A 15836-nucleotide genomic window follows, 5' to 3' on the forward strand; every position below is an offset into this window, starting at 1 on the left:
TATGGGAAATTTCACCAAAACACCAAGCAGCGCTTCAGTGTACTGTACACAGGCTGTTTACCATCGCGAGTTGTCCGACATCCGCTCCTGATACATTTTTGAATCATGGCACCCCCCCCCCCCCGCCACCCCCCATTCCCATTTGTTCCATGTTAAAAGTGGTTCGCTTCCCAGGAACACATGCCTCATTTAACGCGAAGGAGTACTGTATATTGTTATCTGTCATATTTTTCCAAGAGATTTTGGGACTTGATTCAGTCTAACAGATTTTAATATTTTGTAACAAAACATCATCATCAGGCATCAGGGGTCGGTACTAAATCCACTACTATTTGTAGCTGTGATGGAGGTGCTGGCTCAGAACGTAAAGGAGGGTTTACCGTGGGAGTTGTTGTATGCAGATGATCTGGTGATGATTGCAGAAAGTATGGATGGACTGAAGGAGAAGATGAACAAGTGGAAGGAATGTATGGAGAGAAAAGGTCTGAAGGTGAATATCGGAAAAACGAAGGTGATGGCAAGTGGTAAAGCATGTGGTGAGGTGGAAAGAACTGGGAAGTGGCCGTGTGCTGTGTGCAGGAAGGGTGTCGGAGTGAACTCCATTCAATGTACAATGTGCGCTGAGTGGGTTCATCAAAAATGTAGTGGTCTGAGAGGGTCATTAACCAGTGTGGCAGCTACATTCAAGTGTAAGGTGTGCACAGAGGGAGCTGCACATGGAGGAAATGTTGAGTTGGATCTTGGAGACGGCGTGAAGCTGGAAGGTGTGAGAACGTTTTGTTACCTTGGAGACATGCTGAATGGAGAAGGTGGATCAGACTCGGCAACGGTTGCTCGAGTGAGATGTGCATGGAAGAAGTTTCGGGAACTGAGTGGGCGTGCTGACGAGGAGGGGAGTGTCATTGAAGCTGAAGGAAAAGGTGTATGCTGCAAATTGCTGCATGTGTGAGAAGTGTTATGATTTATGGGAGTGAGACATGGGTCATGAACGTAGAGCAGCAACGAAGGCTGGAAAGGGTGGAAATGCGAATGGTTCGGTGGATGTGTGGAGTATCGTTGGGAGAGAGGAAGACAAATGATGAATCGCGAAAGATGATGGGAATAGAGCCTGTGATTGATGCTGTGAAGCGAAACAGGTTGAGATGGTTTGGTTATGTGTTGAGGAAGGATGAAAGTGACTGGTTGAAAAGAGTGATGGAAATGAATGTGGAAGGAAGTAGAGGACGGGGAAGACCGAGAAAGACTTGGCTAAAGATGGTGGAAGGAGAAATGCGGGCAAGGGGGTTAACAAGGAGAGATGCAGAAAATAGGGCAAAATGGAGAAGATTGTCATGGGGACCGCAAGGCTAACCCCCGCTCTTGCAGGGAAAATGGCCTTAAAATGCCTGGTGTTGTTGGTGTTGTAACAAAACATTAGTGAACTGTAGCACTAATGACTGAAAACAATGGAGGAAAGTACATCCTTGAAGCATCTCTTCAATATTCCAGCAGCCAATCATATATTGTGAAAATAGACGTAGAAAATAGAATGAGAAGATGGATTGTTGGATTATTCTGAGATGTTTACCCTACCTTTGTTGCAATTCACATGAGAAACTCCCAGTTTAACAACCAGTACAAATTGCGGCCAATGGCTAATTTAGAATCCATCATTTTCTTTCCTGTCTCACCACACCGGATCATGTACTTCGCTTCACTTGTACCCAGAATCATTTGCATGCAGAACGGTTTCAGTAGAAAAGGGTGTCGGTGCTATGGCACAAGCATCTCCACAAATTCTAACAACATGGCAATCTCAAAGACATTTATTAAAAAGAAAGGTTTGAGCAGAAATTACAGATTTACGAGTGAAAGGTGTAGATGATGGATTACACCATACAAAAGCAGTACAAGTGGAGAATGCCAAGTGTGCGTGTGTGTCAGTGCGTGTTCGTGGGGGAAGGTGGGGAAGGGGAGGCAGAGAGGGCTTTGGAGAAGAAGAGGAATCGTGGTGTTTAATGCACTGCTCTGTTAAAGCAATTTACAAAACAGGAAAAAAATTCTCAAGTTAATTACATCATCGTATGACGTGGTGAATACAGATGTGGCGAAGTCGCTAGTACATATGTAAAAAATTAAAAAAAAGATATACATTAAATGCCACTTTACGTAAATAAAAACTTAATCAAGAATCGTTTTAAAATATTATAAAGTTCACCACGATCAGGTTTGTCAATATGGTTGACTTTAAAGACTGCCGCAAAGCGCAGCTGAAATAGTATCTATAAAATGTTTCTCATTAGCCTTTTGATTACCAGGTGCCGCTGCTGATGACCGCTCGTTATGACAGCGTGTCACCTTTCCCGTGCTGCTTTTTGTTTTTGACAGCTACTAGTGTGGCACGTCTACGCCCATATCTGCCAGCCGCAGATGCACCACTAATGTCGTGTGCATGCGAGCAAGGCCTCTGCTTCAGTGAACCATGCTAAGTTTCGCATTCATTTTGGCTAAAACCCAACAGGCCACGCTTCAAATTCACCCGAACGAAATTAAGAAAAACAGGGAATTCCAGCGACACCAAAAGTCAGAGGTAAACGTAGAAAGCATGAGCACTTTCCGCAAACTCTGCTCCACCGTCCAGTGGTCGGAATGATAAGGAAATGTGCATGGATTCGGGCTTTCCTGCTTATACTAGCATACCGATTTCCCTTTCGTGCTTCGTTATAGATAGACTACAGCGTTCCAGCACAAGGCGAAACACAACGTTATTGGCACATCGTGTGCTGCAATGAAAATAAATTGGAAGGCTCACTTCGGCCATTCAAAGATGAAAATAAAGTTTGTGATTAAATATGAGGCTTGATTTATTGCTGATTTGTCAAACATAAAATGTCAGAGTCACAGCTCATGCGCTGGAGGCGGATTTCTCTTCTTTTTTCCCCCTTCTATTGAGGATGCAAGCACACGCATGCATCTATAATTATAATCCACCAGGAAACGTCCAGTCGGATGCAAACAGTTTTCCAAAAAAGAAAGCAAATGTGCAACTTATATACTGCTCACAAAAGTATATATCCACTGATAACTGAAAACGACGTTACTCTTCTCTCAAGGTGTAATGAGAATGGTAGTCAAACTGTTTATGCGGTGACAACGCAGTGAATCATAGCTGAGCCGATATGTAAAATTGGGTGAAATGACAAAAAAGGCACTGTGATGACTTACGGTGGATTCCAGTGGAGAGCAGCATCTCAGTGTTTCTCTTCTGTGATTCATGAATACAAAGTGAGGATGTATTTGACGTATATGGAATGCCACTTTCTAATCACACCATTTCTCAAGGATATGATGGTGTGGAATGTTTGCAGTTTTCATGCTTCAGTTAACCTTGACAGTGTAATCTTCAGGTTTGTACTTTCAAACATTTTTGCACTGAACATATTTGTACAACAAATACATTTATTTTCTAAGATCAGAGAATTATGTTTGGTCTTCACTCTCCTTGGTTTGCGCATTCATGAGCAATCACTTTTTACTTTGTTGTCCGTCCTCAATTTCTTCGTTATTGGATAGGCAAGCTTTCTGGCATCCAGCACCAGAGTATAGCTCCAAATTATGCCGGCTGCGTAGTTACGGTGGAGATGGGAGATTGACATCTTTCAGAGGAATGTCAGCAGTCCGGTGATTTTGTAGGTAAGGGCGATTGGGTTGAGGCATTATACATGCGTCTGCATGCGTTGCTGCGGTGGCCTGGAGAAGTCCGAATGTTGTGAGGAGGCGTAAGAAAAGCGCCCGGCTGGCTTTGCTGCAGCCTCATAGGCTTCAGCAACACCATCGTAGTTGGGCATACGACCAAAGCTATAAACAGAGCCATTGTGAAAAGGGGTTGTTGCAGCAGGAGCATACAAGCAACTACCATATAGTGATACTTGTTGCTGCTGGTGGTGTGGCTGTTGTTGCTGTGCTGCGGTGGTTGTGGTGGGTCGATCGAAGGCCGGTCGAGTTGGGACATCGGGCTGAGGGCCAAGAGCTGCTTCATAGTCGTACGCTTGTGGGGAGAAGGTGGCGAGTTGAGCATATCCACTAGCATGTGAAAGACGTGATGGTGGGCGCGGCTCATAGAGAGGCCGACCAAGTGGATGGAAGTCAGAAAAGGCATTCCGTGTAGCAGACTGTTCCTCATGTGCACGGACATTGTAATAACCATTGGTAGGATCCTGAAAAATGCATAAAGATGGAAAGTGAAGAGATTTCAAAGAAGGAGAAAAATATATATTGGTTGTCATTCAATATGTAGAGGAATGTTGGTTTACCTTGAGGTCTTTGTAGTCTGCATCTTCCTGTCCGGTGCTTGTTTCTTCTGTTTTGGTGTCAAGCTCATCTGTATAGACCTATGAATGAACACAACCCACATCAATGTTGAAAATGCAAAACTAACAATATAAAAAAACATAAGAAAATATCATGTGACAGGAGAGGTTGAGAGCAACTGCTTACTTTCTAACAAAGTGCCGACAATTGTTAAATTTCATGTAATTTGATAATTTCTTATACTCCAATGTGCTTGCCTTTCATATATTATAGATGAGCTTCTCCATGAGCCTTGGTATTAAAAGGAATAAAATAATAGCATCACAACTCCATGTGCAAATTCCACATTCATTTTTCAAGATTATTTGTCCGATTTTGTTTTGAGGAAAAAAACAACAACCTTGTGTGAGTCAACATCTCTCACTATTTTCAGAGAGCTGTGTCAGCACCGGCGAGTCTGGCTGTTCATTCAGGCAGATTGCCATGGACTGCAAGCAGCCATCCCTTTTCAGGTCTCCCATACCTACTAGCTCTGATGGTAACTCAGGCTGGGGATTTTCCACATAAACCTGCTCTCTCTTATGAACAGATTAATTCCATCTCGTCATCAGTTATCGTACCCTTCTTCCCACCCATGCTACTATGGTGAAGAAGATGTAATCCGATGATGTAATCCTATGGTGAGGACGTGGCTCTGAAACAACTGGCCTTCTCTTCCTGGAAGGAAAATCTGACCGAAGATAATCTCAGATCATTCCAAAAAGTGTTTCCACTCTGAGGAGAGCCAGAAAACAACATCTGTCCAACCTCAAGATTGAACTGTCTCGCTCCTGTAAAAACTGGTGGCATCTTGTAAAGTCTGTCTCTGGAGTATACTCCCCCTCCATCTCTTCCCTCTCTAAAAATGGCACCATAGCCGACCCTGTTCGTGAGAAGGTCGAAAGCCTCAATTCTGTGTTTGCCTCCAAATCTTCTGGACCAACCCCATGGTCTCTTTATCCACCCTTCCCAGTCGTACCCAACTGCTCCTGGACTCTGTGTCTTTTACACCTGAGAAGGTGGAGAGGATTTCAACCCTCAATTCCGACTCTGCTACAGGACCAGACGGCATTAGGTCACACGTCCTAAAAACCTTCTCTGCTTCTCTTACACATCCTCTCTCTGCCATTATAGCCCTAAAATTTGCTCTTACACGAGTCTTCACTCTGCATACAAAAAAGTTTTCAAAAACCACCTTTTGCCACAATAACTCTTATCACTACAATCACCATAACTCTTATCACTTGATTAAGCACAATAAAAGTAATACATTACCAGCGCCTGCACAAAAATGTGGCTAATTTGCATTAGTTGATATGCATACAACAGGATGTTCAGGCAATTCATCACCAAGATGTTCATCACCAAGCCACACACCGCTTTGGAAAACCTCAAAACATGGCACCGATTTCATGCATGTGAATTTTGTCCAAGTGACCACAAATAATACATTTCAGGATGAATACAATAACACTTCTCGATTAAAAAAAAATAGTCTCCTTGATTCCAGAAAAATTATCATCCTTGCCAAATAATGTATTTTGATTGTTCATGCGACTTGGAAGCAAAACAGAAAGGAGTCAGTGATTATTGATTTTTATGGGGTCTTAGTGATCTTAGTCAGTGATCTTAAAACGATCATTCGTGGGGAAAATTTGATTTGTTATGGAAAGCTACTTTTGCACCTTTTTGTAATGCAGTGATGTCTGATTTCCAAGCAGATGGAAGATGACCTCAGACATCAGTGTTTATTGTAACCCTAACTAGTGTAGGTTTTTACATCACATTATGTTTCACTCATGATCCTGAATTAGGAACTATCTCAAGATGTGATTTCATTTCAAGATTTTCATTTCATTTCAAGATTTCATTTCAAGAACATTTCATTTCAATATTTTCAAGATTTCAAGATCAGGAACTAGATGGAAAGGGCCAAAAGTTTCTGATGAAGGAAGGGGTACTTCGAGAGGAGTGGATGGATTTTTTCACCCAAGAGAATGATCCTCCAGTGTTCTGCATTTGTAAGAAAAATTTCCAGTGGACAAAGAATGCCATGCGCCATTACAAGTCATTGCATAGGGATTTCAAAAACTTGACAGGTGAATCAAGGAAAAACAAAGCACGTGGTCTCAGAAGGTAGCACATTATTTTTGCAACATCCTGCAGCAAGGAAAAGTGACAAAAATTTACCGTTCTTGCAAGCTTTAAAATGGCAAAGTCATGTCTTAGCAGTGGAAACCCATAAAGATAGGGTAGAGGTAGAGTTCTGCAATGAATCATTGCCCTCGGAAATGCCATAGTGGAGTTTCTGCTGAGCAAGAACCATGACACTCATCTGAAGTCCAGAATTTGTGTCAGATATTGCTTATCTGATGGACATAACACAGCACCTCAACAAAATGAATCTGGAACTCCACGGAAAGCGGAAAAGGTTATTTGATATGGTGGGCAGTGTGGAAAATTTGCCCATGGTGCTGGCGATAGCTCGCCTACTCTTCATGAAGGACACCATGGGATCTTTAACATCCACCAACGAATGCTGGCAGACGCTCATTTACCGTCCATCTGAGGGACGACACACACACATTGATGAATCATCCTGCTTGTGAAACACTAGGATGACAGTTTATAGCTGAGGTCGGGATTCGAACCCAAGCTAGACAGATTAGAGGCAAGTGTCAGCCATTATCATGCCATCTGGTCAAACCTTGCGGTGAACTTCAAATCAAATTGTTCGAATTGCAAACTCACACAATTCTCAGACAAAGATACAGAAACAACTATAACGGCACTCGGTAGAGTGCATACATCCGCCAGGCTGACCAGTTTATGTTTTGTATCGCACTGATAGGCCGGATCTGGATTCGGACCTGAATCAAAATCTAATCGGCTTGTTCTTTTCACCTAACCAACACATCCCCCAAATCTAGTCATAGCTCGTCCACAACTTTATAAAATATCATGTTACGGGGAAAATGGCCTTAAAACGATCATTCATTCATTCATTTCATTCATATCGCTTTTCGCCCGATCTCCCAATGGTGAAGAATCACTCAAATAATTAAAAAATTATCGTATCCGAACCCATATCCAGATCTTCGCCAACATTGAATCAATTCTTCCTTGTCACACACCCAACCTGTTCACCAAGTTTCGTCCAAATCCGTCCACAACCTTTTGAGATATCCTGCTATGTATCGTTTTGGCTCTATCACTCAATGGTGAAGAATCACTTAAAAAATTCTCCCAGCCGGATCTGGATCCGGATCTTCATCAAAATCTAATCATTTCGCCCTGGTCACATACACTACATCTCCACCAAATTTCGTCCGAATCCGGCCGAAATTTTTTCAGATATCCTGTTCACAAACAGACAGAGGAAAAATCATTCATTGAGCGACAATTGGCAAAAGAGAACAAAGTAGAATGGCACTCAGTAGGGCATCCTTTGTACCTCACAAATAGTTGGTGGTTGAATTCAGTCAGCTGATATGTAAATCCTATTCAAATGTCAAGTGAATCGGATGAAAATTGAGGATTTTAGAAATTTGAAAAAAGTGGTTGACCTTTGGCCTATGTTGACCTTTTGACCTTTTGACCTCAAAAATAAATAGGATTTTGTCGGACCACGAACTCTACCATTTGGTGAATGTATATGTGAGCTCTACCAAGTATATGTGAGCGGCCAAACACACACACACACACCAGAGATATCAACATACTTGTCCGAAATTTATTTTTTTTGCCAAGTAATAAACAGACAGACAGGGGTGAAAACACAACCTCCATCCACCTTCGGTGGCGGAAGTAACAATGGAACCTCAGGACTAGATTGTATGAGTTCCACAATATCCTACCAAGTCTCAACTATCAGCATCTTTCCAAACTGATGAGTCAAAGTTGACAACATTCAAACCTAGAAATCCCATTAATCCTGTAAGTCAAGCAAAGCATCCATCACTTTGTTACCTCCACCACCAAAGGTCGACGGAGGTTATGTTTTCACCCCTGTTTATCGATTTGTGAACAAGATATCTCAAAAAGTTGTGGACAGATTCGGACGAATGTTGGTGGAGAGGTTGGGTATATGACACGGACGAAATTATTAGATTTTGGTGAAGATGTGAAGATCCGGATCCAGATGAGAATTTTTTCAAGTGATTCTTCACCATTGAGTGATAGGTCCAAAAACAATATATCGCATGATATTTCAAAAAGTTGTGAACGGATTATGAAAAAACTTGGTGGATGAGTTACGTGAGTGATAAGAACAAGCCAATTCGATTTTGGTTTAGGACCAGATCAGTGGTTTAAAAAAAACGAAACTGTTCAGCCTGGCAGAGGAGTGCGCTCTACCGAGTGCCGTCCTAGTTTTTGAAAGTGATTCTTCACCATTGAGAGATAGGGCGAAAAACGATATATAACACGATATGTCAAAAAGTTGTGGATGGATTTGGTCAAAAAGTTGTGGATGGGTTCGGCCAACACTTGGTGGACAGGTTGGGTGTGTGATAAGGAAGAAATGATTCGATTTTGATGAAGATCCGCATCCAGATATGAGATTATTTTTTAATTGATGTAATTTTTCACCATTTAGGATATTGGGCTAAAACGATAGAATGAATGAATGATCGTTTTAAGGCCATTTTCTCTGCTAGAGCGGAGGTTAGCCTTGCGGGCCCCATGGCAATCATGGTTCCCCGTTTGAGGCAATGTTTTTATGGCCGGATGCCCTTCCTGACGCCAACCCTTGGTCGCCTCTTACGACGCGCAGGGATACGGTGTACCTATTCTAAATCGGGGTACACACCGTGATCATTCATCCCAGCAAGCTGGTACTCAATTAGCCGACCTCGGAAGGATGACAGGCTGAGTCAACCCCCCCCTGCCGTTAATTCAACGATCGACCGGGATTCGAACCCAGGATCCTAGGATCCCAAGCCGGCACCCTAACCGCGAAGCCAACACCAGGCTACTGGGCTAAAACGATAGATAGCACGATATTTCAAAAAGTTGTAGATGAATTCGGACGAAACAAGGTGGGTGAGTTGGTTTGGCGACAAGAACAAAGTGATTCGATTTTGGTTCCGTTCCGGATCCAGATCTGTTCAGTCTGGCCGAGGTTTTTGCTTTAGCACCTACTTGCTTATTTGCTTCCTTGCTTGACGCTCAGCATTTTAAAAAGGATAGACCACTGACAAATAATCAGAAGCATGTCATAACAGCACAGGCTTTGATGGGCCTATTGGCCTGTGTTGAAGTTCCTTGGAAAGAAACTCATATTATAATGTGTTTTCTGAGCTGCCATGAATTATATTATTCTTGTCTGGCCAAAATATTAATTGAGGCTATGCAGCTTCACTAAAGGTTAAAAATCATGCGGCCGGCAAGGAGTTTAAATGTCCCAAATTTTGCCACTGGAACCCTGTACAATCATGGACCATTTGTGATGCAGCACAACTTAAATTCAAAAGCACAAAGTCAACAATGATAAATGGCGTATCTTACCGGATAGAAGTTGAACTTTTGATCCCCATTCATTACAGGCAATTTGATGTCTTCCTCTGGCATATCCTTCCTGATCTGATCAAAGTCCTTGTGCACAATCTCCACCTTTGGGTCGTGCTTGCAGATCTTGATATCCTTTTTGGCTGTGGGCAAGGTTGTAATGTTGTAGTTTGGAAAGAAGAGAGGACAAGAGGGTGGAATTATTAACAACACTTAATGTTGGTTACTGAGTATGCCACTGACTGAAAGGCCCAAAGCGTGGCAAGTGGGGCTCAAAACCCAAGGCCTGTCCAATCAAAGGTGTAAATCTAACCCTATTGTGTTGTAGCTGCCACTGGGCTGCCAGGTAATCTTCTGATCTATTTGCAGCCATCTGCACAAATTCACTGGAGCATAAAATTGCTTTTGTATTTTCAAGGCATTTGCGTGTTTATAATGGCTGATAGAATAAACTCAACAGCAGCAGGGTTAGAAAATAGGAAAGGTTCCTGATGTAGTGAGTACCAGGCTTGGTCATTGCCACTGTGACCTCATATTGTAGTAAATCTGCTCGACCATTCCGTGATTAGCCCCAATACTCTTTCCAAGGTAACAGCAGCAATGAAACCTAAATGATTGCTGCATGAGGCACACCTTTATTACGTATCTACTACATTTTCTAAACCCTTCTGACATTTTAAAGCGGTGAAGCAGCTTCAATATTTGAATATGTCTGTCTGTCAGAATGAAGAAGAAACTTTCTAACCCACCGTGTTTAATTATAACGGGATCTAAAGGATAATTATAATGGGTTCTAAAGTGGAATTTTAAAGGGCAATTCTAATGGGTAATTCTAACGCGTAATTCTAATGTGTAATTCTAATGGGTTCTAAAGTGGAATTTTAAAGGGCAATTCTAATGGGTAATTATAATGGGTAATTCTAATGGGTTCTAAAGGGAAATTCTAATGGGTAATTCTATTGGGTAATTCTAACGTGTAATTCTAAAGGGGAATTCTAATGGGTAATTCTAATGAGTTCTAAAGGGTAATTATAATGGGTAATTCTAAAGCGTAATTCTAAAGGGTAATTCTAAAGGGTAATTCTAAAGGGTAATTCTAATGGGTTATAAAGGGCAATTCTAATGTTGCAGCACTTTCTGAGGTTCGGATGCCGGATAGTGGTGAGATCATGGTGGGTGGTTACACCTTCGTCTGGTCTGGTCGTTTTGACGGTTATCATGCCTAAAGAGTTGCTGCAGCTGTGTCCAATAAGCTAACTCCCATGATAGTCGAGGTAACACCGGTCAATGAGCGTATTATGAGACTGAGGATTTATCACTCCTTGGGTGTCATTTCCCTGGTCTCTGTATATGCACCGACTGAGGAAAGTGATCTCACTGTGAAGGAGGCATTCTACGCCACACTCGAGTCTGTGGTTGATCAGTGCCCCAGGAGAGAGACTCTTCTAATCTTGGGGGATTTTAATGCATCGACTGGCACTGACAGGGATGGTTATGAGGCATGTGTTGGTCCCCATGGATCTGGGACAGTGAATCAGAATAGCAATAGGTTCCTTGGCTTTGCAAGTAGTCATGGCTTTGGGTGGCTGGCTCATTGTTTCAGCGCCTACAGCCTCATCACTGGACTTGGTGTTCCAATGCTGGTGGTGTGTCGAAGGAGATTGACTATGTGCTCATTGATGGCTAATGGCGGATGCTCCAGAACTCAAGGGTCTACCGGAGTACTTAGTTCCTCAACACTGACCACAGGCTTGTTGTAGCAACTCTGAAGTTGCAGCTCAAATCCAAGAGAATGCTATCTATCACCCCAGCCTAGGCTGGATGTGGGCAAGCTCAAGGAGGAGAGAGTATCTGAGGAGTTTGCGAGCAGGTTGAGTTGGGTTTTAGGGGGTCTGGATGTTTTAGGGGATCCTGAGGAGTTGTGGAGTGCCTTCAAGACCAACATTCTTGATGATGCCGGTGGTTGTCTTGGAACCCACCATCAGGCGAAGAAGAATTTTGTCTCTCAGGGGACGCTCGATATCATTGACCAGAGTCGCAGGGCCAGGCTTTATGGCAGAGCTGAACTGTTCCGGGAGTTGAGGCGTAAAACTGGATTCTCGCTGAGGGCGGACAAGGAGGCCTATGTGCGAGGAATCTGTGAAAGGGTAGGACATGTGATTCTCGTCCTGCTTACAGAGGAATCCGTGCATTGCGTTCCTCTAAGCCTGTCCATAGGTGCACTGCAGTTAGAGCAGAGGGTGGTGGCCTCTTGACAGAGGAGTCTGAAGTGAAGGCCCGCTGGGCCGGTTACTTTGAGCGGCTGTACCAGGCTGACTCACCAGCTGTTGAGTTGGATATCAGGGGTGTTGCTATCCCAAATGCTGACCCCCCAATTAACTGTGAACCGCCTTCACTTGTGGAAACACAGGCGGCAGTGAACCGGTTGAAATGGGGCAAAGCTCCTGGGATTTGTGGCATTCATGCTGAGCTTCTCAAGGCTGGTGGAAATACGGTACTCGAGTCATTGCATGCGGTTCTGTGCTCTGTTTGGAGCACAGGCATCATCGCAACTGACTGGAAGAGGGGCCTTGCTGTCCCCCTCTGGAAAGGGAAGGGTGATCACCAGGAATGCAAAACTACGGAGGGGTGACACTACTCTTTGTGCCAGGCAAGATCTGTGCTTGGATCATTCTTGAGAGGGTTCGCCACCATCTGCTCGAGCACCAGTGACCAGAGCCATCAGGCTTTACACCAAAGAGGTCAACGATTGACCGTATCCTTGCGCTTCGGGTCCTCACCGAACGCAAGCGAGAGTTTCGCCAGGAGATGCTTGCAACCTATGTTGATCTCCATGAAGAGTTTGATTCGGTGAACCGGGATGCCATCTGGAGGATTCTTGGTCTTCGTGGGGTGCCACCAACGCTGATCAATCCAATCGCTGAGCTATACTCTGGTACTGAGAGTGCTGTGAGGTGTGGTGGCTCCATCTCTGACTTATTTCCAGTTGTTACTGGAGTTCGGCAGGGGTGTGTACTGGCTCCCACACTCTTCAGTGCTTGTATGGACTGGATTCTGGGGAGGGTGTCAGAGAGGTCAGGCCGCGGTGCATCGTTTGGGGGTGTCAAGATCTCTGACCTTGATTTCGCAGACGATGCAGTCATCTTTGCGGAGATGCTGGATATTCTCATGGAGGGGCTCTCCAGGCACTGAATGAGGAGGCAGAGCTGCTGGGATTACGGATTTCCTGGGTCAAAACCAAGATCCAGGCTTTCATTGACATCTTGGATGCTGCTGTCTTGTCTGTGCCTGTTTATAGCGAAGATGTTAAGGTCACGAAGAGATTCACTTATGTTGGCAGTGTTATTCATGTCTCCGCATGTTGTGAGCCAGAGGTTGATAGACGTCTGGGTCGGGCCTGGGGAGTCGTGGATTCACTCGATCATGGGGTGTGGCACTGTCGGTATCTATGCAGGATGACGAAAGTCAGAGTCGAAGTTATTGGTGCTTCCAGTCTTGCTCTACGGATGCGAGACTTGAACCCTTACCAAGGGCCAGAGAATGAGTCTTAATGCCTTTGGAATCAAATCTCTTCATAGAATCCTTGCCTATCACTGGTCGGACTTTGTGTCCAACGAGCTGTTGCTGAGAGAGACTCAGATGAAATTTGTTACCTGTATGGTCCCTGAGCGTCACCTGTGGCTGTGTGGGCATGTGGCTCGTTTTCCGGACGCTGATCCAGCTCACCAAATACTCTCAAAAAGGGAGCCTCGTGAGTGGAGGAGGCCAACGGGCCGACCGCGTGCCTCGTGGTTGCAGCAGGTTGACCGGCATCTCAAGGAGATAGGGATGGGCCAGGTATTAGCCTGGCGGATGGTCAGACGGAGGCCCCTGGAGTCTCCTGGAGTACCGTCGGAAAGTGGATGCGGTGACGCACTGCTCCGGTGCATGCTCCCATACCTGACCTGACCTGAATTCTAATGGGTAATTCTAATAGGTTCTAAAGGGTAATTATAATGGGTTCTAAAGGGCAATTCTAAAGAGTTATGAAGGGTAATTCCAAATGGTAGTTTCAATGGATAATTATAAAGGGTAATTCTAAAGAGTAATTCTGGAGGGTAATTCTAATGGGTTCTAAAGAGTAATTCTAATGAACTCTAAAGAGTAATTCTAATGGGTTCTAAAGAGTTATAACTGGTAATTCCAAAGGGTAGTTCTAAAGGATAATTCTAAAGGGTAATTCAAAGGGTTTCTAAGGGGTAATTCTCGAGGGTAATTCAAAGGGGTTCTAAAGGGTAATTCTAATGGGTTTTTGTCATTTCTAGGCTTTGCCTATGTCATATTCCAAATGCCAAACTGAACCGCTTCCTCTGGACAATGGTGCGATTTTTTTTAGCTGCGACGAGCATCTCTATGAGAGGACCGCGTTGTTCTTATTGTCGGGGTGCCTTTTTGAATAGCGCATGCGCATATTGCAACGGATATCCTCATGATTCTACACGTGGCAGCTGGTGACCACACTGTGGTCATTTTTCTCTTGTTTATTTACGTTTTATATGCAATGAACCCCTGCACTGACCAGATTTTTTTTTAATGTTGATGGAACTTATACATATAACACTTGTAAGACAAAATAATAAGTAGATATCAGTTTACTTTTGCATGAATTACAATGAAATTAGTGAACAGCAGACAAATTACTACTGTATTTCTCTGCCGTTCATTTTTAAACCTTTGATCCCAACAGTATGTATGACTTATGAGAACATACAAACAAGCGAGCCACTTCTGCACATGATCATCTGCTTCATGACTTTTTTCCCTCTCTTTGTGGAACTGCCCTCTTGAGGCTGTATATTCTCACCCATCTCTCCAGTGCTTCAGGTTTGTTGTATGCCACTATATCCTATGAAACCTGATCCCTTATGTGACCTTTTCTATCACTATTAATCCCCCCACCACTCCCCCAATCCAACACTCTTCTTGCATGGTTTACTGTCTCCCTCCCCCCTCCCCTATCTCTCCTCTTTTCCTGTTTATTAATTATCTTGCTCTCTATGTCCAGCCCTGCTCCATTGTCGCAAGTTGCCTTTTTCCCTTCTGTCAGCTCACTCTACTTTGAGTCTAGGTTTGGTATACATAAAAATGAAAGAAACTGTCCCCGATATAAACTTTCACCTCACATTCAATTTCCCTTATTCTCATCAAACCATTTTATATACAACTCCTTTTCACCCTCGTATCCTCAACATTGCCCAACTTCTTCCATAGTGTCCAATTATTTGTCCAGAAAAGCTGGCAGCAACATGCCAGCAAACTAACACCGCCCTGACTGAGACCTTGACAGCTGAGGAGCTGTTTAATGAAGGCTCGTCCGATTCCCAACACCCACCCCCCCTCCCCCTCTTCCTCACCTTTTTCTTCTCTCAAATTCTACCAATTCACTTGGCACCAAATCCTTCTCCTCCTTTATTAAGAACATAGTTGCACACTTCCCTACAGTAGCCAAAGTATGTAGAGTGCAACTCACTGCGTTTTCGCAGTCGGAAGCATAGCACCATTATGGTCACCAAAATTCCGATGAGCAGGACACCTGCACCTACACCAGCACCCACAACCACTCCAATCAACACCACCACTGTGGAAATGATCAAGGGTAAGGGAAAGAAAGGAAGAGAGGACAAGTAGATAAACTCCAGAAAAACTCCAGAAAAAATAAACTCACTACAAAGAGCAATACGAATACCTGTACAAGAAGTGGAGTAAATTATCACCTTCAAAAATTGAAAGATTCAAAATTACTTATTCTCATCGTGTCTTTTGACACAAACTGTAAGGCCGTAACAAAATCTTGCCATTTATTTATATTTATTCTTGTCTCTTCAATTTCTCTCTGTTCCATCCCAATGAAAGCTTTTAGTTCTGCTTGGAAGGCCTTTCTCCAAGTTTTCCTTGGTCTTCCTCTCTTTTTTTCTCCCACTTGGTGTGCACAACACAGCTTATTTTATCAAATCATCTTC

The 15836-nt window shown here is 43.6% G+C and overlaps 1 protein-coding gene across 2 annotated transcripts in view; it reads right to left on the reverse strand.

Annotated features, from left to right (window-relative positions):
* Nucleotides 1-1789: 1789 nt before the first annotated feature.
* The window catches only part of LOC137423406 (kin of IRRE-like protein 1), a 446337-nt gene continuing 432290 nt past the window's right edge, over nt 1790-15836 (reverse strand). Inside the window, exons 12-15 of one of the 2 annotated variants that reach the window (XM_068110538.2) lie at nt 15347-15454; nt 9838-9980; nt 4293-4370; nt 1790-4196 (exon numbers count right to left, since the gene is read on the reverse strand). In XM_068110538.2, the coding sequence (XP_067966639.1) occupies nt 3696-4196; nt 4293-4370; nt 9838-9980; nt 15347-15454 (830 nt within the window). In that variant the 3' untranslated portion in view covers nt 1790-3695. The remainder of the gene's footprint in view (nt 4197-4292; nt 4371-9837; nt 9981-15346; nt 15455-15836) is intronic. The other variant, XM_068110539.2, reaches the window with a different exon arrangement.

Source organism: Myxine glutinosa, chromosome 3 (genome assembly GCF_964187855.1).
Source record: "Myxine glutinosa chromosome 3, kmMyxGlut1.1, whole genome shotgun sequence".
Lineage (NCBI taxonomy): Eukaryota > Metazoa > Chordata > Myxini > Myxiniformes > Myxinidae > Myxine > Myxine glutinosa.